Source organism: Toxoplasma gondii, chromosome VIII (genome assembly GCF_000006565.2).
Source record: "Toxoplasma gondii ME49 chromosome VIII, whole genome shotgun sequence".
Classification (NCBI taxonomy): Eukaryota; Apicomplexa; class Conoidasida; order Eucoccidiorida; family Sarcocystidae; genus Toxoplasma; species Toxoplasma gondii.
In genome coordinates this window covers 2,922,023-2,947,107 of record NC_031476.1, presented here as the reverse complement: position 1 = coordinate 2,947,107, position 25,085 = coordinate 2,922,023, and the positions used below count along the sequence as shown (strand labels likewise).

At 53.1% G+C, this 25,085-nt stretch overlaps 2 protein-coding genes across 2 annotated transcripts; both read right to left on the bottom strand.

Moving 5' to 3' along the window:
* Positions 1-2,703: 2,703 nt before the first annotated feature.
* Positions 2,704-10,240, bottom strand: TGME49_274190 (eukaryotic initiation factor 2B epsilon subunit, putative; the record flags this gene model as incomplete). Its single annotated transcript, XM_002365979.1, has 8 exons — positions 2,704-3,303; positions 3,739-4,035; positions 4,473-5,009; positions 5,684-5,860; positions 6,709-6,900; positions 8,257-8,531; positions 9,142-9,351; positions 9,919-10,240. The coding sequence occupies 8 exons, from the start codon at positions 10,238-10,240 to the stop codon at positions 2,884-2,886; spliced, it is 2,430 nt and encodes an 809-aa protein (XP_002366020.1). The 3' UTR covers positions 2,704-2,883.
* A 3,554-nt stretch (positions 10,241-13,794) lies between these two features.
* On the bottom strand, positions 13,795-23,244 carry TGME49_233960 (hypothetical protein; the record flags this gene model as incomplete). Its single annotated transcript, XM_002368202.1, has 1 exon — positions 13,795-23,244. One exon carries the CDS (start codon positions 23,242-23,244, stop codon positions 13,795-13,797), a length of 9,450 nt encoding a protein of 3,149 aa, XP_002368243.1.
* Between the last annotated feature and the right edge of the window lie 1,841 nt (positions 23,245-25,085).

The window sequence follows — 25,085 nt, the reverse complement described above, 5'->3', positions numbered from 1 at the left end:
GTGTCAGGTCAGACACCGTTGGCAGAGAGTCGAGGCGCTGTCCCCGCTTCGCCTTGAAGTCGTCGTCTGTGAACTGCTCTCAAATCTTTGTGGCTTCGGGACCTCAAACGCCATGCCTCTGTGCGACTTAATCCCTGAGGCGCTTCATTGGACTCCCTCGCCTCCTCACGCAGTCATCACCGCTTCGCCTGTGTTCCGCAGGCATCGACGTCGGAATCTGTCTCTCCTACAGGTTCTCGTCGAGGGACAGAACGCAGCGGTGGGGGTGGACTCGCCCTCTCAAAGGAACGCAGCGCACGACGGAGAAATGCAGCGCTTCTTCCTCTTTTCCTCCTGTTCTTCTGCGTTCACAGGAAGTCGTGGAGAGTCCTCAGTCTGCGTGGCAGACTCATGTAGGCGTCGGACCCTGAGCCTGTCGTCATGCCTCGGAGCCAAGTGTGTCTGGAGCGCTCTCGGGGGTTCTGGGTGGATATTGAGGAGCCGCGGGAGAGCGGCAGCGATGCGCGTATGCAGCTGCTTGCGGCGCAACTCGGACGAGTGACGGAGAGAGAGGAGACTCGAAGAGAACGGATGGAAAAGCCGCGTCGAAGGGCAAGAAGGAGGACATGCGACAGTCCGATTTGGCGAGGCGTGAGCGGTGCGCTTCTTGCGGAGGGGGCAGGGGGTCAGGCAAGCCGCGGTCCGGGGGGTAGGAGGCAAGTGGAGGGAATCCAAAGATGCGAATTGCTTCCGATGTACGAACGTAACCATTCAAGGCAGAGGTATGCATGCAAGAATCACCCAGGGCGTCCGTTTGTGTTGAATGCAGCGACTGTGCAAGCATCTGTTGAGTAGTAGGTGTCACGCTGTCGGAGTTACTGCGTCTGTTCCGCGATTTCCTTTTTGCCTCAATCGAGGCTTCGCTGCCGTCGCCGCGAGGGTCGAGTCCGACGACGAATCCGTATGTTGTGACGGCAAATTCAGTTTTTGGGACGATCCGTTTTTTAACCGTTCGTGTGATTCGAAATCCGGTTCTGGTTGGGTGTGACGTCATTTTGGTGGAAGAGCCTTTTCTGTGGCGTGTCTCTTCCGTTGGGCGGTGAAGCCTTTTCTTGTGAAGACAGAGCTGATTCGTTCAAGGAACACAAACGCACTCGCGTTGTGGGACGAACACAGAGAAGAGTCGCAGCGCGGAAAGCGAGTCCCCGTGAGAGAGACTCTCGACTGAGACAACCTGTGTGCGCAAGGACTGCACCTCGAAAAAGAGATGAACCATTTAGGTGCCGTATAAAGAAAAAGAGACGAAGAGCCTGACCGGTGCATGCCTAGACGCCGAGAGGCCTTTTCCCCGCCCTCACCCGACACAAGAATGCCAAGCAGAAAAGGAAAAGGACCGACAGAAGTGAAGGGGAGACTCGACCGCACCCGCGATAGAGCAGTGTATTCTGAATGACTGTATAATGGCGGCAAAATGCCCATCAAACGCACGCCTTAGCTCCGCCTTTGATGACAGAGAAAAGAACGCTTTTTTCTTTGGGGAACTGAGAGACGAAACAGAGAGCAGAGAGAGTAGTGGACTAGGTGTCACGAGATTCCAGGTATGGGGGAGGCACTTCGTCGAGGATCCGTTATTTCAAATCACTGGTGTCAAGATCACACGCCTCGCTTGCCCACGACCGATTCGGGCGTCGAGCCCAAACAAACGATGAAGGCAGCCTAATTCAAACATCCAAAATCTGGGAAATGCCAGGTGCATGGAGTGCCGCAAATAATGCACGTCCCGAACTTCAGTTGGTCATAACGCATTTCAACACATTTTTCATGTTTAAGCCTTTCTGCATGGTAACGCGATGGACATGGGGCTTTTTTTTCGTGCTTCGGAGGGAAGTGCGTGGATGGGCTCCGAGCTGGGCCAAAGATGCGAAAAGGAGAAAAACTGAAACCTTTCCATATCCCGGAAAAGCTGAGAATGGCCGTCGACCTGTCAGCCGGACGCAAACTGCATACAAGACTGTCTTGCCAGGTTTTGCTGCCTTCCTTCACATACCATCAGGGTGTCTCATATCGTCCCGATCGGCAGGCTCCATGTGGTTAGTCTCGGTCGTTTTACATCTCTTTCTGCCCTTGTTTTTCGTTTCGTTCTGACTCTGTTTCGAGTCTGTTTCTCGTGACACCAGCTGTCGTTCTGTCTCTGTCTCTGTTGCAGTTCGAGTATCGTCCTGCGCGTTCTGACGCGAGAGCAGCGCCGAGTCAGAACGGCAGCCTTCTCCTTCGGCGAGGGCCTTTCTGTCGCTCAGCACGTATTAGGACGGAAGCGTCTCGTTTCACAGTGCCTTGTCCAATGCGAAAAAACGAGAAACCTTACCTACACAAGACAGTGGCCCCGAGATACTTGAATCTGTCGAGATGTTGTGTCTTTCCACGGAACGTCGTTTATTGTACAGAGGAAACCCAAAAGTTCAGCGAAAAGCCTCCAGACCTCGGAGGGTCGCTTGCTTCCTTCGATTTGTGCTGAACTGTTTCTTCCCGTCTCTGTGTCGCTCCCTTCCTCGCTTCTCGCGTCTGTTTCTTCCTTGGTTCTCGCTTCGTTTTCCTCTGCTTCTCTCGGCGAGGCCTCCTTCGCTTCGCAAACGGTTTCGTCAACGCTTCACTCGACCGACGCGAGCTGCTTGCAGGTCATTCGCCTCCTCTGGAGCGGCTCTCGCGCCGAAACGTTCTCGGCGCGTGCACCACGAGGTTACACCTCGAGCAGGCCGCCACAAAAGATTTGTAACAGCATGGCAACACACCAGGGATACACTTCTACGGCCGCGTGACTTGACCGAGACAGGAAGACATGAAAGACGCGAGGTTGACCGCCGAAGCAAACGAAGAGAGGAGGCCTCTGTTTCTCTGCGTTTTGTCTCATTCGTCGTCTTCGTCGCTGGCATCTTCTTCCTCTAGCCACTCGACGAAGGCCTTCAGCCTCGGACTGTTCAAGAACGCCTTTTCGTCTTCTCTCAGGTCGCCCTGTGTTTTATGTCGATACCACAGAGGCAGCGACAGATCGGCGTCGAGCAAGTCGCAGGAATGCAGAACTTCACAGAGCGAGCAAAAGACTGTGGAGCCGAACAGCGGATTGTCGCGAGTCACTGTCTCCGCTTCGGTGTCGTCGCCCTCGCCTTCTTTTTGCGGCCCAGAGTAAACGGAGACAGTCCGCGTCGGGCGCATGCAAAAGTCTAAACAGATGCTCCACAGAGGCACCAAGTCCTCCGGGTGTGCGTTCGACAGAAACGACGAGAAAAGCAGACCCGCGCGACGCGTCGCGATGAACTTCTCCCATGTCTGAGAAGAAAGAAGCGGAGACACGCGCGGGAAGGAGACATGCCGAGCAGCAGACAGGCAGGGAAGGAAACACAGCAGAGGGAGACCCACAGGAGAAAGCCTCTGGAAAGAACTCCAAGGAGACCGTTGGAAAGCAGGGACAAAAGCAAGACTGGGAAACAAACGAAACGAAAGAGACGACAGGGCACACACCAAAAGAAAACATGTCGACGAGAAGAGAAATGCCGCCGTGGCCAACACTGAAACAACGGTCGAAACGCGCAAACTCCACGCTCTCACAAAGATACTTCCAGACTTCGAGTCCCTGAAGCGAAAAAAAGGAACGCCAGGTCAACTCAGGCTCGAGCTCTTTCGAAACGAAACCCTCTCCGTGTGAGTCTTGTTTTACGCCCCCAAGCTGCAGGTGCTCCTGTCTCTTCCCTGTTTGTGTCTCACGTCTTTCTTCGGAGTTCCGCCGTCGGCCGCGAAGGCGATCGTTTCCAGGAAGACGGGGAGAATGACTTGCGCGACTTCGAGGTCCGTCTTGTTCGAGGCGAGGCGAAAACTTTTCATTTCCAAAACTTTGTGTTGCATGTGCTGAGGCTCGCTCAGGCCCTCTTGGCACATTGCTCGAATCTCCGAGGCGAAGGCACTGTCGTCGCCCTGGTCTCTTTTCTGGGATGCGACGGGAGAGGAAGCTGAAGCCTCTCCGTCGCTCACAGCCTCGTCATCGCTCTCTTCTTCCTCGCTCGACTGCAAGGCAACAAAAGATGAACAGAACATGTTTCTTGTTTTGCCCGACCAATACTGGTATAGACCGACTCGCAGGGGTCCCTACTCTTGGCGAGTGTGTGGGGTAAAGCGCTCCTTTAGAAAGAATTCCGAGTCCGGGAACTGAACGCGGATCTTCCCCGTGACCTCTGGTTCTCCCTTCAGTCCTATTCTCTCGCACCCGTGTTCTCTCCCTACGTCCGTTGTCTCCTCTCTTGCTGTTCTCTCCTGTGCGTTCTTTCTCTTTCCTGGTATCTCTTCTTCACTCTTTCTGTTCGTGTCTCTTCTTCTCTCTCTCCTCCTGTCCCTCTTTCATCGCTTCCTCTCTGCTCTCGAAGCGAATGTTTCACTACCTCCTCCGTTCGCGCTTTCTTCTCCCCTCACCGTTCTTTCTCCTCATCGTTCTTTCTGTTGCTCACCTCGTCTTCGTCGACGGCGAAGGAGGGGAGCGGGAGTTTAATGAAGGGTGCCGTGGAGCAGCCGAGAGAGATTGTTTGGAGTTTTTCTGTCGACCAACGCTGCATAGGCCAGAGCTTTCCTTCTCCGTCTTCTCCAATGATTTCCTTTTCTGCATGCGCATCTGCGTGGGCGACTGCATCCGCGACTTCTGCCTCGCTCTTGCGGAGGCGAGAAGGCAAGAAGATCCGAGTAAAGGGAGGAACGACACGGCCTCGGCCTATGGTGACGCCGCCCCCGAGGACGCAGCTGTCCCCTACGCGCGTGTCTTCGAGGATCTTGATGTCTGTGAAGAGAAGCGAGTTCGAGATCTTCACGTTATCGCAGATTTCCACGTTGCCAAACAGAATCGACCCCTCAATCAAGACGTTTCGTCCAATCTTGCACTTGGAACCGATGAACGAGTGTCGGATGGTCGTTCCGTCCCCGATGGTCGTCGAGTCCTCGATCGCCACCAGAGGCCCGAGCTCGCAGCGAAGTCCAGGCGAGACGGAGTCCGCCTGAAGGTGTGGAGAAGAAAACGAACAGAACCGAGGTGAACCACGCAACACACGGAGGAGCGACGGAACAGAGCTGGCGACGAGAAACGCAAGCACCAGGAAACAGGGGGAGGCAATCGGACGGAAATAAAAAACTCGCAGGCGTCGGAGGCCGCGACTTGAGCTTCGCGGAAACTGAGGTACACACGAGTCTGGAAGCGACACTGACAAGAACGAAAGCAGATAAGAGACAGTCTCGAGCGAAATGTTTCCACGTCGACACACCTCAGACGACGCGCATGCCCGTGGTTGAAACCTTCACGTACGACCCCATCCCAAAGACGCTTTTCTCCACGGAGCAGTCCGCCTGTCCTTTCCTCGAAGCCCTACACGCTTCGCTGGTAAGCTTGTTTCAACCTCGTCTCACTTCTCAGGAAAAAACGACTACCGAAGGCACACCTCGGCGAACGTGCACCGACCGCGTTCGAGAAGGCTGCCCTCTTCTCTCGCTTTCGACTTTTGTCTCTCAAACTTCGCCGCTCCCCTTGTCGACCCCCCACTGACGTCGCCTAAAAGGCTGGAAGCAGAGAAACACTAGATCGTAAACGCGTTCGCCTGGCTGCTTCCGAGTCACTGCCTCCCCGAGTCGACAGGATGCACCCGACGTCCTGTCTCTCCTCGCCTCCTTCGCCCACCTGGTAGACGCCCCGTCCGCGGTAGCGCAGCTGCGGAGCATGGCCGGAGCCTGCAGTTCGCGTATCGGGAACGAGAGGATACGTCCACCTCTCCAAAGCTTCCCGGCAGGTGTGGTAATACGTTCGGGGGTCTGTACAGCACGACGCATACGCGACGTCGTTCTCGCCTTCCTGCGTCTGCAGAGGAAGCCGGACGAAGCGCAACAGGAACACGCAGGCGCGAAGGAAGTGACCGGGCGCAGTCAGGGGAATCCAGGAACGCTTGTCGCGTTCCTCTAACGCGTCGCCGCGAGCTCAAACAGCCCAAACAGGTCCACGCGGACAGAAGGAACGAAGCCGCGGCGCGCACGAGCGGAGGCAAGTAAAGAAAGAGCAGGAGGAACGGAAACGAAGGAAAACGGTTCGATGGGAGAGCCAGCCGCGTCTCCTGGGGCGACACAACAAGGACCCAGGGTCCAGAGTTTGACATGAAATGCAATGCGCTTGAAACAATACACCAGAGGAGTGCCGTACGTTCACACACATACACACATACATGTACATGTACGGATGTATACACACATATATACATATATATATATATACATATATATGTGTACATGTGTGTGCAGAGATGAGTCGAGAGAGTGAAGTGCAGAATGACAGAGAAGACTGAGAGAAAAGCAGGGAATGCAACGGGCGATTGAGCGGTAGAGATGTAGGAAGAGATAGCGATCGACAGCGAAGCAGAGGGCTACATATCTATATAACTATATATATATGTATATATATATGTATATAGTTGGGAAGAGAGACACATACACTGAAGGAGACGCAGAAAGAGCTATCGATTGATAGGTAGAGCGCTATGGAGACAGATGAAAGGAGTGGAGATTGACGACACGCAAGTGAGGACGACTTGTGCATGCACGGGGCTTCTTGCGTCTCATGTCCGCTTGCCTGAATTTCCTCTTCTTCGCGCTTCCTCTCTGCGCTTTTTCTTTTTTCCCCAATTGCGTTTGCGTATTCCTGTCTCCTAAAGTTACCTCGAGGACGTAGGCGTAGATGGCGTCGAGTTTGATTTCGCGGTTGATGAGGTCAGGAATGAAGTCGCGTTTCACACTGACGTAGTCGAAGGAAACGCTAAATAGTTCCTGCACCTTCGGAGCGCAGAGATACACTCCAATGTCGACAAGGTCGTAGTGCACTTGGAAGCCGCACGACGACGGAGTGGCAGCCTGAAGAAAACATCACCGCATATGACAAACAGCAGTGCAGCTCTGTCTCTCTCGGCTTCCCAACTGTCGTCGGAGTTCTCTAGCTATCCAGCTACATCTTTCCTCTACCTCGCCATTTGCGCTTCAATATACGGCAGAAGCCTATTTATGCATATCTTTACCTTCAATGTATCTCTCAACTACCATTCTAGTTCCCTACCAATATATATGCATATATATATTTTATTTATTTCTATCAGTTTATCAATCGAAAGATGTTTCTCCTCCCTACCAAATACGCGTCTACCTGTCCATCTGTCAGCCTGTCTGCATGCAGATATGTACACATAATCATGTAGACAGGTGGGCACTGGAGTAGGACTGTATGTCTTTTCGAGTCAAACCATGTTTCGCGTTGCAGCAGGAGAAATGGCGCGAAAAAAACTGAGGACTGCTTGCACCTGGTTCCTGGCTCCTCCGTCTTCACAGAGCGCAGCGTCGACTCAGGCGATGCATGCGCCAGTTAATTGTCGCTTTTTACGAATCTTTCTTCACTCATTCTCTTCCAAACATTTCCGCAGCAAACAGATGAAACCTGTCTCAACTCGTCTATCCGTCCTGTTTTTTCAGACGACAAACATAGTCACCTCACGTCGTCTACTCAGCTCCACACGACTGAGCAGTACCTCCCTCCACGCGCTTCGCAGGTGTCGAGTACCCCCCTCGAAGCGTCTGTCAAACAGACGAAACATCAGAAAAACTGCTGTCAACAAGGATCTTAACAAACGTCACATGCATGCAGTTCAGACGACCTCTGAAACTCCTTTCCCTGTTACACAGGAGAAAACGAGAATCGTACGCCGCTATACTGTGACGGTTCTGCGAAACATTATGCAATGAGGTTTCGAGGTCTCTACAAATGGAGTTCCCTGCTACACAGGGGGACAGCGCGATTCCGCGTTTTCAGCTGACTGCCTTCTTCAGGAGCGTAGGCACCGCGACATGGACTATGTGAGGGAACCACCGGCGAAAATGTCGCATTTTTCAGATTTCAGGTACCCACTGGAGGGTTGTCAGACGTTTTTTTTGACTTTCTTTGGTATGTTTTTCTGTTTGTCCCCACATGTGTGAAAAGCATCTCTCTCCAACTGGAGGCAATAACTCATGCTTCACATTCTTTTCGGCTTTCTCCACTAGTCTCCTTCCTAGTTCTCTTCCTACGTTGTCCTTTCCTACTGTCTTCCTCACTGCCTTGCCTGTTACTTTCCGTATGTCCTTGTTTTTTCTTTTGGTCATTTCCGCTTCTCTTCCTCTCTTCTGATTCCTTTCCTCGGCCTTGTCTCTTCCCAGACATGCTTGCCCCGCTTGTCTCCTCACGAGCTGAATGAGGTCTTCGCCGAGTTCGACTTCTGCGCGCTTCTTCAGAGAAAACGACGCGATGACTTCCTTCGTCTGCGACTCAACAAGCAGAGCGACGTCGTCGTCCAGAAGTCTCTGGGCATTCGAGGGAGACGCGCGCGCAAGCAGTTGCGTCATCACAGCTTCCCCGCCAGATACGCCCCGAAACTTGGTCGCTGTTCTCTCCTTGTGGGCCGCAATTGCCGGACGGATGTCCGCTCGAATAAACGAAGAAACATGCATCAAGAGGAAATCTGGAAAAAAAACACAGGGAGAAACAGCCAAGTGACATGGCACTGAAATTCAACACAGGAGCATGAGAGTCTTGAAGCCCCGTATCGACACCAGGCGTTCTCGGGGCTTCCAGCAGATAAAAACAAAGCCACTATTTTCGACAACCACAGTCACGCTAAAAATGCTTTACAAAAACACTCAGCTTTGCGTCTGCATACACAGAGAGCGTTATGTATGTACATATATGCGCATATATGACTCTGGATATAAATGGCATGCATGCCCGCAGATGTGCAGCCATTCAACCATATGTGAGTATCCGCTGCCACACAAACATGCCGACACCGCCATTTGGGTAGAGACCTACTCACAGATATCCTACATACAGATAGACGCACATACAAGTGTACAAACAAATATACATATATATATATATATATTTATTTATTTATGCATTCACACAGACAGGAATTCCTTTAGACCTAACACAATATATATATATATATATATATTCACATATTTATATATACATACGTATATACAGATGTAGAGAGAGATTGAGTAATAGGAAACGCATGTAGATTGACGAGAGGACTTCGCATTTGGCGGTACTTTCCGTTTCTTCATTACCATGTCTGAGGTCGTATTTGCTGCTGAAGTCTCTGAGGGCATCCCCCATGGAGTCGACCGTCGTAGGCACCTCGACACACGTGACGCGAAGGCCGCGTTTGACGACCCGGCGCAGGCGTTTCTGAAAAGTTTCCTCGTGCTCCTCCACAACTCTTTTGACCATCCAGCCTTCCTCGTCTCCCTTGATCAACACAAAGATTTCCGTCACTCCTAAACACACAAGGAACTCAAAACAAGCCTCCCTTGCAATCGCGTCCAGAAAGACACACCAATATATATATATATATATATATATATACGTGAAGAAGATGCATACACACGTCTGAAGACGCACTGGTTATAATATACACATATGCGGTGTTGTGTAACCATACATACAACTATATAAATATATATATATACATACCCCAGTACGAAACCTCTGTCTACGGCTGGCAGGAGATTTCTCTCATTGACTCTGAAGAGAGAGAGGCGACGGCATCCCGAGAAGATACACGTCGTCTCTGCACCTCAGAAGGTCCTTGTTTAGTCGAATCTCTTTCACCGCTGCATGCGGCGCCAAGAGCGGGTGTCTTGCCGCGACAGAGAACGCGTTCGAGGCTTCGACGAACGAGAGCTGAGCGCGGAGACAGCAGTTGTTTGTCGCGTTGTTGTTTGTCGCGTTGTTGTTTGTCGCGTTGGGAGAGGGACAGAAAGGACGCGTTCAGACCGCGCTGGAGAAAGGAGAGCATCAACGGAAGGACAGTGTCTGTTTTTTCGAGGTTTTTTGGCGCCTACCGTTTCGAGCGAGAAAGTCGAAGGCAGAGACGACGAGAGGAACACCGCTGACAGGGAGGAGAGGAAACGTGAGACTTTCGTAGCAGAGAGGAGCGAAGGTTTCCTTCAACTCGGGCAACGTCAACGCGACGAGAATGGCAGGCAGACAGTCGAACTGTGTGTCTTCATCTGCGCCACGAGGAGCCGAGGCGCACTTCTTTCCGCTTCCGTGATTTGGAGAAGAGGAAACAGCTTGCTTCTCTGCACTCAGCTTCTCCTTCGGAACAGACGCCCCCCCAGAAGAGGCGGGAGCAGCCGAGCAGGCAGACGACGGCGCCGACATTTTAGGCTGGGGAGGGCGGGCGGAATCAAGAGGAGGTAGGCGAGAAGAGGAGACAAGAAGAAAGAGGCAAGAAGAATCACGGCAGAAAAGAGTAGTGGAGAACAACGAACGGAGACAAGAGAGCGGCGGTGAGAAAGGCGAGCGACGAGCGAGGATTCGGCAGAGAAAAAGGGGGACGACTGGAACTTTGGGCGTGCGGGTCGAGCAGGAGAAGGAACCACAAAGGAATTTGAGAGGAGAAGAAGGACGAAGAGAGAGGGAAGACGAACGAAAACGGAGAAAAAAAAGAGAGAAAAGGACAAGAAAGGGAACAGAAGAGATGAGGGGCCTGGCGTTACGGGGTGTAGAGAGTCCAGAAAACCAAAAGAGAAACTTGACAGGTGAGAACAGAGAGAATTAGGACGATAAGAAGAGAGAATCCCGAGACTCAGAGAGACGGAAGGAACAGAAGAAAACGAAAGAGGCTCCTACGGGGAAAAAAACGGTGAACAGCGAGAAACGAACGTCATTGACGAGCTGGTGGCCGCAGACTGAAGGCCCGCGCTGAGTCGGTTCTCGCGAGGAAGCAGCTCGAACGAACATCGGAGATCCAGTCGTTTTTCTGCGTTTCTTGTCTCCCTTTTTTGTCTTGCGAGGCGCCGGTCGTGGGGGTGCGAACGACGAGGACAGGACCTCAGAGACACGAGCAGGACTGGGGATCTCCAGAGTTCCTTGAGAAAGGACAGAACATGCAGGTCGAGCACAGGAAATAGGACCGACGAAGGAAAGAAGGAGAAGAAGCAAACAAAGGCGAAAAGGGTGTCCTAGCAGAAGACGAGACGCGAGACCCAAGCATCAGAAGGCGATCGAGTTCAGTCTCCGTGCATGCGCACACGTTTCTCTTGCAGCGACGACACACTCGCGTTCTCCATGTTTCGCGAGTCTCTGTTCTCTGTCTCGCGCTTCTTGCTCTCTTGAGCACAAGGAAGGCTCTCATCGCTTTCGTGGAAGAAAAGCGGTTCTTCCTGATGGAGGCGAGCTTCAGGGAAGCGGCAAAAAGCAAAGGGGGGCGACTTGACTCGGTCCATTTCTCAGTCGGGAATTTCGGTTGGGCGCCGGCAGAAACAGGAAATAGAGGCACACGCCGGCCAGTCTCTCGAAACTGAAACAGAAATAATCCACTTTTCCCAGGGAAGAAAAAGAGCTTCGTCAAACCTCTGTCGTGAGAGCTTCTCCAAACGCGCAGGACACTTATGGCGACAAACAGCTACGGGTTCTTCGTCTGACTTCGCGATTTCGACGGAGAACTCGACCGAAAAAGTGCCTTTCAGACCGACAATATAAACGGAAATGAGCCTCCTAAATACCTACACTTTGTATTGCTTGCATTCGCGACGTTTGCTAGACGGTCCTTTGCTTCCCAGGTAGGCCCTCAGGGGTTCAGACCCGCGTCCAGTCGGCGGAGCTTGGGGACTGGACTACTTTCAGAGGTCGCTTTGAACTTTGAAAGCATTTGCGCCGACACGCAGGGTCTCCCGACAGCAAATTTATTCCGTCTATTTAGAAGAGTTTGATCGTACTGCCGCAAGTAAATGTACCCTTCCCCGCCTTAGATCGAACCGCGTCGAACTAGACACAAATGCAGCTACGCCGACGTAGATCTTCTTGCCCTCTTGTCGTGCGGCGCTTTCGTACATTTGGCTTTGTCCTTCGACTTCCTCAACAAGAGGTATTGTCTCTCGAGAAGTTTCCGGAGGTCGGATTATCCATCGTTGTGTGTTTCTGTGTCTCCGTGGACGCACCCGAATCTCCATTGAAGTCTACGTGTTCTAAGGTGTATCGCGATCTAGAACTGTCGAACGTAGTTAAAATAACCAGACACTACCGAGCGTAAACTGACTGCGCATGACTCCATCCGTGAAGTACAGACAAGGACTTTTGAGTGTGCACGCTGCGGTGCTTAGGATACTGAATTTTCACATATACAGACAGCCGAGCTCTGTATGACTCCTGCACACCACCACTCCACTGCACTGCTGAAGGCGGCTAAACTAGCGCCGGATTTCGATCTGCTCCCAGTCAACAGAAATCTTTCTATTATGTTTTCAATGCTGAGAAGTCGCTGTCCTCTATAATGTTTTTGGGTATGTCAAAACAACATTCACAGTCTTTACTCTGAAAATGATTTGAAGAACTTCACACTTTACTGATGTGTTGAGTCACAACTCCCAGGACCCCTTCGCTGAGGCCGAAGTGTCAAGAGGACTCCACTATCACGAGGCGCACTGGCATCTTCCTGTGCACAATAGATGGCACTCGGCTTTCGACTTTAGAAATTTAGAAATATCACTTTTTTTCTGGCGAGAGAAGACTTCCGTTTCGGAACTGAAAGAAGTTTTTTCAGAAAGCGCTGCGAGAATCCAAGAGCACTGGCGTCCACGTCGAAGAAAAAAAGGTGACACATAGCTACTCTATCTTCTGGAATAGCACTGGAGAGATACTGGGCGTTACGGTGGGGATTTGCCGCAGCTTTCAATCTTCACGTGAGGAAAGTCTAATTTTCGCCCAGTTGCCCGCTGTGCAGACAGCATGGTGTGTGTAGAAGGACACAGACAACCGCTCAAGTGTACGTACTGGAAAGAAGAAAAAGGTTTTTTTCAATGTTTCTGGTTTGCAACAGGCACAGAAGGCACACGCAATCGTCTGCCGTGTCCCCAGTCGGTTGCGAGAGAGACGCTTAGACACCTAATGTATTAAAAGAAGCCCATAGAGACAACTGCAGAGAGAAACACATGCATTCCTGAGAATATACACAATACATATATACATATATATATGTATATATATATATATATATATGCATATGTATATCTATACTTATATAGACGGCGAGCGACGTGTTGGTTGTGTCAAACGAGATCACGCTTCTTCAATGCGAACAGAAGTTCCGGTGGGACATTGGAACCCACCACTGTTTTCATCCGTCTTAGGCAGTCCAGTGGGGTGGTGGTGTAGAGCAGTCATACCAAATAGTTCGTTGTGTCTGTTTGTCTCTTGGAGAAAGCCTGAGATACTAGCGAAAATGTTCAGTAATGGTACGAGGAACATGGTTCTCGAAATCACGCTTGGCATGCCTTTTTCTCGCATCCTTTCTCTGGGTTCCTTCTTATGTTTACTCATCTATTTCCCGCAGACGACGACATCATCTGAAGCGTTTCAGCTGTCCTTCCTCGGTAACACAAATTTTCTCTCGAACGTTTCCTTGACTTGCTCAACATCTCTCTATAGTCCCCTTTCTCCCCCCAGGTTTCGAATCTGTCTACAGTTTCGCCCTCGAAAAAGATCGTCAGTTGACGCCTCGAGTTGCGCTTTCTGCTTCGCGCGCCAGAGACAGGAAGTTTTCTCACCACAGTTTGTTTCCCCCTATGGTTATGGCTGGTCTTCTCCAAGACCTGTCGACTGCTCACCGTTCCTTCCAGCGTCGATCAACTGTCCCCAACTGTTGCGACAAAGGTCTACCCTGTGCACAAGATCGACGGACGGCTCGTGGGCTCTCCTGCGCTCCAAGGCACCCATTACCTTTGTCTGAGACGCATGCAGTCTGCGCTGACAGTCGCCACACCGGTTCTGTGGCACTGGACGCGGTGCGTCTGTCTCAGACGTTTCTCGACTTCCCTCCAGAAACGCCTCCAGTGTTGCGCACAGATATGTCTTGCACGCGCCAGCTCGGCATCGTGGTGGCTGCTCTCTGGCCTCGTCAGGTGCCAGACGAGAGAGAGGGGCGAGGTTGAAGAGACCGAACTTGAGCTCGAGGATCCCGCGAGAGCTTCGTCGACTCTACGTGGAGTCGGGATCTCAGGACGACCGGAATAAGAAGGAAACGGATCAAAGGAGAGGGCGCAGATACAAGTGGTTGCGTTTTCAGCTGCGGCGTCTGCAGGCACCTCGCGAGGGACATTCAGGCTGAACGACGTATCTGTTGCGATGGGGAAGAGAGACGTGGAGACGGCGCGAGAGTGCTGCGCGTGGACTGGGGTATCTCTGCACCCGACAGCGAGAGAGGAAAACGGAGCGGCGGACGCTTCCGAGCTGAAGAGGTGAGGCGACAAAGGCGCCGCTGATGAGGAGACAGAGGAAGACGACGGTGAGTTCGGGGAGAGAGATGGGGAGAAAACAGTGTTTCCTGAAGGAGGCGAAGCTGGAGAAGAAGCAGGCGATGCACCACATGGAGAGGGAGATGAAGAAGCAAGAAAACCGGAGGCTGGAGGACAGCGGGGAGCGTTGTGGCGAGCTCTGGAGCAGGGTGCACTTTCAGTTGTGGAAGGGGGAGAGGCCAAGAGAGAAGCAGAAGAAGGCGAGAGCGAGACGGAGACAGCCGGCGAGTGGAAAAAAGATCCGTCGGGCGAGGAAGGTTCAGAGGGGGACAGGGAAACGTGGAACGGTCTCCTGCGCAGTTCTCGAACGGTCATCAAACGAGAAGAAGCCGGGAGGACAGAAGAACCGCGACGCGACGAAGGACAGGAAAAATCAGACGCAACGGAGGAACGCGAACAGAGTGGGGGGTATGTACACCACATCAGCGAATCGAGGTGGATGTCCTGAAACGAGCAAGAAGCCGCTGCTGAGGAAAGAAGATCGACGATGTCTTGCGGAAGAAGTTTTTCTCTGTACATGCACCGATGGCGTTGCCGCTCTCCCTTACATGCTCGACACCTCAAGCAAGGAAGGCCGCCCGTAGCGATCGACCCCTTGAAGGTAATGTATTCCCACTCAGGCGTTGCGCATGATCGATGTTTCCCCTCAACCGACTCCCCTCGATGCATGGCTTCTTTCGTCTTTCTTCTCAGTCGGGTACTGCGGCCGGGAGCCTCTTCTCCGCTTTTCTCCCCTCCTGTTGTCTTGGGAGGGTCTCCAGGACTCCGCCGTCGTGCACTCGTTCTCCTTTTCCAGCTGACGCCCCTGAGCGGCCGGCCAAACGCGCGAATGCGACTCTGTTTCTCTTGTGGATCGAGCTCTCCACTCACAACCCATTGTTCCCGGCCTCCTCCTTTACCTCCTCGTTCCCTCGCTTCTCTCGTTCCTTCTTTTTCTTCTTCCTCTTCTTCCTCGTCCTCTCCTTTCTCTTCCTCTTCTTCCTCTTCTTCCTCTTCCTCTTCTTTCTCTTCCTCTCCTTCCTCTTCCTCTTCTTTCTCTTCTTCTTCCTCTTCCTCTTCTTCCCCTTCTTCGGTCTCTGTCTCTTGCTCTCTGTCGCTGGTGTTGCGGGCTCTCGCGAGAGTTCTCAGGCCTATGCGATCGCCGGTGAGTGACTCGCTGTCTGCAATTTCGAGTCTCGTGGATTTTCTCGCAGTTCCTTTGGGCTCTTCCCTGAAGGAAAACTTTCGCAGAGTCGCTCCCGTGAAGGCGCCTGAATCCCCGTCAACTGGCGCCACCAGGACGGCGGCCACCCGCTCGGTGGAAGTCACTGTCGCGTCGAAGAGAGAACAGGCGACGTGCAGGAGACACAACGGCAACTGGAGGGAGACGCCTGCCATGTTGCTCCAAGAGGAAGACGAAGAAGAAGCGAGGACTAGACGCGAGCCTGTACACTCCAGAAAGTCGAGGGACGGTGACTCGCCGACAGAACGAGAGTGACATACACAGTATCGAAGCTGCTTTCGCCCAGCAGACCAGCCTTGGAAGTTATGCCCGGAGGACGCGCGCGTCTCCAACTTGGAACGGTGAGGTTTTTTTTCTGGGGTTCGTGAGGCGTCGTCTCTCTTTTGACCAGCTCGGATGACTCGTCTCCCGTCCAACAGCTGTCTCGCGCTTCTCTGGGCGACGCGTGCGACGCCCCGCTCTCCTATTCTATCTCCTGCGACCTCGACTTCCCTAGGGAGTGTGTCGAAGCCCACGGTTGCCAGAGACGCCTCGCCCTGTGTCGCCGTACGTATCTCCTTGCCATATGTCTCCTTATGCGGCTCCACGGCCTGCGTTTCCTCGTCATGTGTCTCCTCGTCTCTTGTCTCTTGGTCCTGTGTCCTGTCGTTCTGTGTCTCCTCTGGTGTTTCCATTTCAGGCTCGACGCTCCCCCAGCAGAAGCTGTTGGTGCTGCAGCGGCTGTTTGCTACGGCTCCAAGCAACTCCAGCACGACCGGGCCGAAAGCGCCGCCCCCGCCGCGGCTTCGCGCTCCGTTGTGGGCTCTTCTGGCTGGCGACACGAGACACACGCGCCCTTCGATGGCGAAGGCGGCGGCCTCGAGTTTCGGCGAAATAAGCGAACACTGAGAGACTGCTCGCAGACGCAGGCGACTCAGAGATGGCAGTGAGAAAACGCGCGACCCCACGGCGAGCTCTGTAGCCCCAGGGGAGAGATTCGGAGCCCCCGAAGAGGCGTTTGGAGCCCACCGAGAGAGACGTGGAGCCCAGGAGGCAAGCGTTTTCGTACTCGAGGAAGGACTTTGAGAGCGAGTGAGGAAAGATCGCGAAGGCGTCTTAGCGTGCACCAGAGACCAAGGGAAGTCCATACACTTGGGTTCTGGAATCAGACGCCCCGATCGGCTTCTCAGGCCTCCCGATCGACGAACGAGCCTGGGCGTCTTGCTTTCGTCACTGGAAGGAAAGGGGTACGGCAGAGAGAGTGTGTAGGGTTCTTCGCTCTGGGTCGCGTGCATCGCCTTCACGGTGTCCTGTCGCCATTCCCTTTCTCCGTCTCTCTCCAACTTGCCGTCTTGCGCCTTCCAGCTCCCGGTAGTCTTTCCGGGCAGCGTCGTTCGATCTCTCTCGTTTCCGAGTTTCTCCTCACTTCGCGCGGGCGGGTGACGAAGACTCAAATCCCAACGAGTGCACTCCGAGTCGGGCACTCGCAGCGTCAAACCCTCACAGAGAACAGTCGTCACTGTGGGCTGGCTCCTCCAGATAGAGAGACACAGATACGGCTCGTGCACCGACCAACAGCTCACGTCGGTTCCTCCTTGGAAGGGGAAAGCCGATGCGCCTGTGCGCTCTGTTCCAGCTTCTTGTGAGGCTTCTTCGACCTCTCGATGCAGCTCAGCATCGCTTGCGCTCTTGGTGTCGCTTCTTCTCGAGGAGGCAATCTTCCCTTTCCTCTCCACGTTTCGACTTACAGACGCCTCGCTTTCGACAGCTTCATCTCTGGCGCCTTGGAATTCCTCTCCGAGGTCTTTGTCCCGGTCTGCTCCCCTCTCACCTTCTCCGTGTTCGTCCTCTCCCTGTTCTTCTTTGCGTCGGTGTCCTCCCTCCTGCTCCCCTTCTTGTTCTGCTTTTCGTTGCTTTCCTCCCTGTTCTCCCCCTCGTCGTTCTTCCTCACCTTCGTGTTTCCTCTCTCCGTTGCGGTCGTGAAGCCTGAGTCGAGCGAACCTGTCTCGGTCAGCGGCGGGAGGCGCCCGCCAGTCTCCGCAGGCGCCATCTGCACCGGGAGGCCCAGCGCGGCCGCAGACCGCAGTCAGAGGCGCCATGGCGCTGCGGCTACGCTCCAGGGGGTCGGCGCGAAGCGTCTCCGTTCCGCAGAGACTCACGAATCTGAGAGAGGAAGAAACGAAAGGCGGAACTGTGGCAGGCCCTCCCTCGACAGTCACGAGTCGCGGGAGAAGAAGAACAGGAAGGCGGGCGACGGCTGACAGAGAGAGGAAGTTCAGGAGCTTTACGGAGGAATAAAAGGCCTCCAGCGTGCGACTGCTGCGTGCACAGAGAGAGACCAGTGTGGAGAGACAGGCTTCAACTGCCTGCTGGCCATAGAGGGGTACACAGGCCGAGGAACGGGAGAAGGAAGACGAACTCGGAAGAGCACAACGAGGGTGAGAAGGAGACGCCACAGGCAGCGAAGAAGACAGGGAGGACACGGAGGCGGACGAAGGCGCGCTGCTGTTTTCGAAGACACCTGCGAATGGAGCCCCCGCTTGCAGCGACTTCGTCGCCTGAGTGTCAGCAGAGGAGAAAGCCAAAGTCGTTTTTTCACTTTCTGTCCGTATTCCTTTCTCCTCCCAGTTCGACTGTCGTCTTCGCCTGACTCTCACGTCTTCTCGGTCTCTTCGGCCTTCGCCTTCCTCTGAAGCATCGACGTTGATTGTGTTCGGTGAGCGCTGCTTCTTTCTTCTCAATTTCAAGTGCAGGAACGGATTGCCTTTCTTCTTGCCATCCTGTCGCTCGGGTCGTGGTCGCTCGCGTCGGGACTCGCAGTCTTCTTCGGACAGGTCGAGTGCTTCCTCAAACACGCTGACAGACTCGGGATCTTCCTGAGAGAAGAAAACGTGCATCCGCTCGTCAGAAAACAGCGAAAGTTCGCGGATGTTCTCCAGGCTGTCCATACACTCCAGCAGCTCGGCGAGTTGCCGGGGCTCCACCCAGGCCTCGACAGCGCCTCGCCAGAAAGTCAGCAAATACAAAAGTTGCGCCTTGTCTTTCTTGAAAGCCTGTGCAAGATGCGTGAAGCGGAAGGAAGAGAACGACGGGAACGACGCGAAGGAAGCAGGCGGTGGCCGCCACACATCTCTTGAGACAGGAGGAAACGACGCGGCTGGAGAGGCGGGAGAGAGAGGAGTAGGAACTGGGGAACAAAAGGGGAAGCGAGTGTCGTCTACGTCTACCATGAGGAGATTCAGCTGTTGCTGACAGGTTCCAAAAGTGGAGAGCACAGCAGAGCGAAGATATCGACAGGTCTGAAGCAGGGGAAGAAGATCTCCACACAAAAAGCCACAGAGAACGGCAAATGCGTTTTCGGGCAGCCGCATAGAAGTTTCAGATGCAGGCGAAACTGGCGTGGAATCGGGAGACACAGAAGATCGAGAGCACCGAGAAGGTGAAGGAGACAGCGATGAGGCGGAAGAAACGTCCTCTGGTTTCGGGTGATTGAGGAGGAGACTGACCTCGGTTCTCGTAGCTTGGCTTGAGCAGACGAAATCAAAAACAGTTCGTATCCGTGTGTCTGTGTCTCTCATTTCCCGTTCGACATCTGTCTGTCTCTCCTGGCTTGTTATGTCCCTCGCCTCCACTGTGTGCGTCCCGTCCAGATTGGGTACCGTCGCTTGGTCTCGCATCTCACTTGCTATGCTTCCTTCTTTCCTCCGTTTACCCTCTCCCTCATCTGCTTCCTTCAAGGCGAGACCGGCGCCTCGCCATCCGGCGCCTCTCTCACTTCCTTCTCCAGATTCTTCCTTCCCGTCACTGTCGCCCTCGTCTTCTTCTTTCTTCTCACTCTCGCGCTTCACTTTTGTTCCCCTTCGCTTCTTCTCGTCGCACTTTTTGTTTCGTTTGTCTGCCTGTTTCTCTCGGCTTCTCCTATCCGAGTCCCCGCTCGCAACTTCCACGTCGTGTCTGTTGCTTTCGCTGCGAGTCGCCTGCTCTCTCGGCGAAAGTCTGGAAGTGTAATTTTCCTCTCCCCTCCAACTCAGAGGCTGGAAAACAACTCTGTCTTCTTCCGCCACGATACATGCAGGCAGAAGGCCGAGCAGATGCCGGCCGGCTCCAGGACGATAGGCGAAGTACATCTGTAGGGCTTGGATCAAGGTCTGAGGACCTCCGAAGACAGCTGACGGCAACCGAGATTCTCTCGCCCTCTGCGCTGATTCTCCGCTCTCCAAAGAAGCTGAAGAAGACGAGGATGGCGACGAAGAAGACGACACAGTCGAAGACGAGGGAGAGGACACAGAGGAAGAAGGGGAACAAGGAGGAGGAGGAGGACAAGGGGGGGAACGGGGAGATGGAGAAGAAAAGGAAAATGAAGGAAGTGGGGAAGAAGGCAGAGACGACGAGGAGGGAGATCGGAGAGGCAAGCGATCTCGAAACTGGCGACGAGGAGCGACAGAACATGAAAGAACGAGGAAGGAAGATGGGAGTTCAGCGTCCGAGAGGGCATCCCGGGCGTTCTGCTGGAATTTAAAGGATGAAGGGGAAGTTGATGAGCACTGGGAAGGAGTGTCTGCATGGGAGGGTCCTTGCTCGGAGAAAGAGGAGGGGGACAAAAGGGCTCGCAGCAAAAGGCAAATAAGTCTCTTTGACTGAATCAAGAGCCGCAGCAATGCTCTCTCCTCCGGTGTCAACCTACCAAGCCTGAACCGGTCATGGCGCTCCAAGAACGCGTCAACTGCCGCCTCGCCGAGAGTCTCTACGTGAGTCCGAAATCGCGGGCTTCCCTCAGCCAGTGTATGTACATCTGGGGACACTGGAGCGCCTCCGCCAACTCCAGCTATATCTGGTGCAGAGAGATAAGCGCGACAGCCCTCAGAGACAGCAGAGGGCGATTGAGGAAAAAACGAGGCAAACGTACGGGGGTAGGAGTGAGAAAAGGGAACATGTTGTTGATTTTTCTTCGGACGTTGGGGGCTGACGGCAGCTGCGGTGATGCGGCCGCGTCTGCTGCTAGAACGAGTCGGAGGGAGGTGACGTATAGAGACTGGAGAAGATGCACAGACAGCCGCATACGAGGGAACGAGTGAACAACTAGTAGGGTAGAAAGAATACGAGGAATGTGGATACAAACGCATTTGATGACGTCTTGCTGTCTTCCTCCCAGGTGGCCGTGACTGGCGTTGAGTCGTTTTCAAACATTGCAACTTGACAGCTAGAGAAAAGTTCGTTTTTCGCGCCCTGAGCGCCTCCTGTTTCTTTCGCAGTCTCTCTTCTTCAATCTGAGAATTCATTGCCGAAGTGAAATGTGGTGTAGCTTTGTTTCCATTTATGAGTGCTCTTGGACGTTTGACCCCTCCGCTTGCTTCCTTGAGCCACTGGGTGTACGTTCCGTTTCTTTGTCGGTCCTCTGTGTGTTCGTCCGCTTTCCGTCTTCTGCCGTAGGCATCTCCGGTTTCGGGGATTGTCTTTTTCTGCTGTACGGACCGTTGGCAACCGTCACAAGACGCACTTTTCCCTCTGCCTCTGACATTTTTTCTCGTTCGCTGTCTCTGTGTTTCCCGTCGCTTCTCAACAACGCGCTTTCGCCACAGCCGCTGTTCTCCTCTCTCGGGTCTCGCGACAGAACCTGCGAGTGCTGAGATGAGAGGCGCCTCCGTTGTGGAGGATCCACAGGAGACTCGAGGGCGAAGCTGCTGCATGCGTTTCGCCAAAAACGTCAAGTGAAGCGCAAGTCGAGCGACCGAGTGGGAAGCTCCTGAGAAGAAATCCGGAGGGTATCTGTCGCTGTTGAACAATAAGCGCAAGGCAAACCTCAACGCTGCAATTAGGGAGGAGCGGCCAGACGCGAGAGGCCGTTCAGAAGACAGAGAATCAGAAGACAAACAAGCAGAGAGACACGTGCAGGCTGTTTGAACTTGTCTCATAGATGCAGAGGGTGGAAGGTCAAGTGAATTCTTTAGAGAAACGACGGGGGAAGGAGAGCGCTCGGTGAGGCAGAGCGACGCTGACGAAGAAGAGGTAGGGGGAGAGAAACATGGTTTTTGGTGGACGGGAGCCGAAGACAAGGGCGAGGACGAGAAGAGGGGTGAACACGGCTCTGAAAAGATACACGGTGAAGCAGACGATGACGACGAGGTTGACGAAGAGTCCAGGGATGAAGGCGAATCTATTGAACACGCCAGAAACTCATTTTCACTAGACGAAAAACTGATTTCTGGGATGACTTCTTCGATGTCACCCGCCTCGTACGGGGAAGAGTACGACCTGTACGAAACGGGTGTGGACCGCATCGCGGATTCTACCCGAAGTTTATTTTCTTTCTCCGCGGCATTTGCGTCGGCGACAGAAAGAGGCGCCTCCATTTCACGATCGTTTCTCCCGTCTGCAGAATTCGAGACTGTCTCTGTCTCCACTCTCTCCAGCTTCCTTCCGGTGCAGATCCCGAGGCAGGGGTTTTGTCTTCGGCAAGTGCTCGACTGCTGGGGGCTTGCTCCGTTCGTCAAATGAATGGAGGTGGATACACGCGCTACTGTCGTCTTTATACGCTTTTTTCGAAGAAGGTAGGCCACAGGTAAGTTTTCTTGTGCGGAACAAATGGGACTTGCCGGCCTACTCGGTCGACACACGACTATCGGGTTCTCAGCAGTAACATCCGTCTCCGCGTCCTTTCTTTCTTCCACAACAGGTATACCTTCTTCAGTTTTAGTTGTGTCAGCTGTAGCCAGGGCAGTCCCCTGCTCTCGTTTTTTTCTCTTCTGTGGACGCTCACTGGTCTCTTGATTTGTTGGCTCCCGCTTGTGGAAAATGCGCTCACCGGTCGTAGATCGCAGACAAGCAAAATTGTGTGGATTCTCTCTCTTCAGGCGTGTCCTGCTAGCCTGACGTACATGCATACACCGCGATGTATTCAGAATGTTCTCAACAGCGGTCGTTGCATGTCTTCTTAATCGCTTAAGCACGGCCAGAGCCAACTGGTCAAACGCGACAAATGTGTCTGGACATGGGTCCTCCCTACCTTGTGGAACGAACGAGCGATTCACCGAATGACTCGGAGCATTTGCCGATTCGCTCCCCGGGAAAAACAATGAGTCGCCTGTGTGTTTTGCAGCGCAGCGAACGCACACGGGAGATCCGCTACAGTCTTTGGCGGCAAGCGCCCTTAGAATCTCGGGATCGTCGTCGTTTGTTCGATCCGGCTGAGGGGAAATAGAGGCTTTTGCGTGAAGACATTCTCGATACCCCAAAGGAGAAGCAGATTGCGTTTTCAAGCGTTCATCTAGTTCGGCTTGTGGTAGAGGCAGTGAATAGTTTCCGTGGTAGTGGTGGCCCGGCTGGAGTTCCAGCGCACTTTGCCCGACTGCATTTTCTCTGATAGAATCTAATGGATTCGACGCGTGATCCTCCGCTCCTTTTCGTATGCGCGGACTCAAATGAGAATCGGAACACTCGAGAGCAGCGAGGAGGTGAAACCGCACAACCGGGTAGTGCAGCCGAAAGCAGCGGAGAAAGTGAGAGCAGGGAGAAGCGCGAGACGGCTGGGGATAAACGCCGGGATCAAGAAATACCCGAGTAACTGGAGCAATGTAAGAGGCACGAATGCGATGGGCCAGACAGGGGAGATGGCTTACGTCCTCTTCGGAGCTGGAAGGCTGATGCGACAAGCCTCTCCGGTCTAGCGGCATCTTTGTTTCACAGAGGATTTCGCAAGGCTCGGCAGTTCGTCACACAAAAAAGTTTTCACCAGTGTTCTGTGTGACCCGAATGTGTACGGGGCCGGACTGATCCGCTCAATGCCGTGCCTTCTCTGATTGAGTTTCTCCGAATAAAAAGCCAGCATTTCCTGTTCTCATGAGTTTCTCGCGGCAGACATCGTCCTCTGCTGGGCTCGTAGGTGTCAGACAGAAACGTGATATTACACAGATGCTCGTGAAATGTGTTTCGACTCCGAAAATGACTCAGCCAACGTAGGGACGGCAAGCGTGGTGGCATCTGTCTTTGTGAGTAGCCAAGAAGAACCGGAAGAACAGCATGTAAAGATTGGATTCTGTAGGCAGGTTAGAAGCAGAACGATCCGTTAAATCTTTCGTTGCAGGCAAATGAGAGGTGATATTAGGAATTTGATGTTTCTCCTGTGCCGCAAATAAGAGGGTGACAAGAAACACGATGATTTGAGGAGCGCTCGAAGTTTGTGTCCGATGGTCTAGTTGCGTATGTCTTCACTGAGCGACGCCGAGAGGTAAACGTGAATTGAATCACGACATACCCGGACAATTAGAAGGAACTGAGTCGATCGAAACCGAAACTGACACTTGAATAGGCAAATGAGCTTCAGAAACATCAGACAGTTTTCTTTTCATCCCATCAGTAGACACTGTCTTTCAGACAGCCGGTCACGCAATCAGCAAGCATCACGTTGGTTTGCAGAACTCACGCGCATGTCCACGACCTGAGAGCTTCCCAGTGGGCTTAACGTCGATAAACTCAGTTGCTGGCAGACTGCAGAGATGGTTGCCAACGAAACCCCTCCCTTTGCTTCGCTCACAGGGACCGCGCGAGGGAGAAAGCATGCAGGTCACGAAAATTCGAGTGAGATCACGGGCAAGCCAGAGCTTTCTTGGGTGAGACAGTCTTCAGACTTGATTTGGCTCACCCTTCACTTGAAGGAAAGGGCATGCCATCGGTAGTGACGGTTTTGGGGTTCAGGTCGGTTGTCAATGCATCTCTGTCACACAGCGTTCTTGCGTCGTCCTAGACGATAGCAACTGCTCGTCGACCAGACACAGTTCTAGACGTAATGTATGGATTACTCTTGTTACTCGTGCTAACAGCGAGAGAGAACTTTTATTCAGTTGCTAGTATGATCAGTACCACCGTACTGGGAGTAGTCATCTCTGACACATACTTACTTTTTAGCTGTTATAGCTGATCGTGTATTTCACCTAGATTCTATCATAAAACCGTATTTCCAGTTTTCCGTTACGGCATCCTCGAGACACAGCAGCTTTCTGGATGCAACCACTCTAACCCGGATGTTGCCTGAAGAGGGCACGCCTCTAAAGGAGAGCAATTATATCCGAAGCGGTAGCCTGGGGTTACGGGGGAAGACTGGAACGAACTATGTTGTCTTTGCATGCTTTGCAGATTGACTTTCGGCAGGAAGTACCCCGGAATTAGAAACGAATAAGACTGTGGATATTGGCATGCCATCGCGTTAAAGAGCCCGTCTAGTTATGTGAGTGTTCATGCCAGATGAGAATCTGCAGTTCTGCGCTGGAGCTGACACACAGAGACAGTCCGAAAGAGAGCGCTCTGGTGAGACATGCCTCTTTCACGGTATTGCTGGACAAGATCAGATTTTTCCCGCAGATACGGTGGCAGTCAAATTCGCTGCGTTTGTGTTTTTAAGTAACTTCCTGTTTTGTATTTCTTTTATGTATCAAGCTGGAGAGTTTGGCTTGCTACAGCTTCCTCGCCGCCTGTTTTCATATGGACTCCTGCGTGTGTCAGTGACTCTCTCACCGGA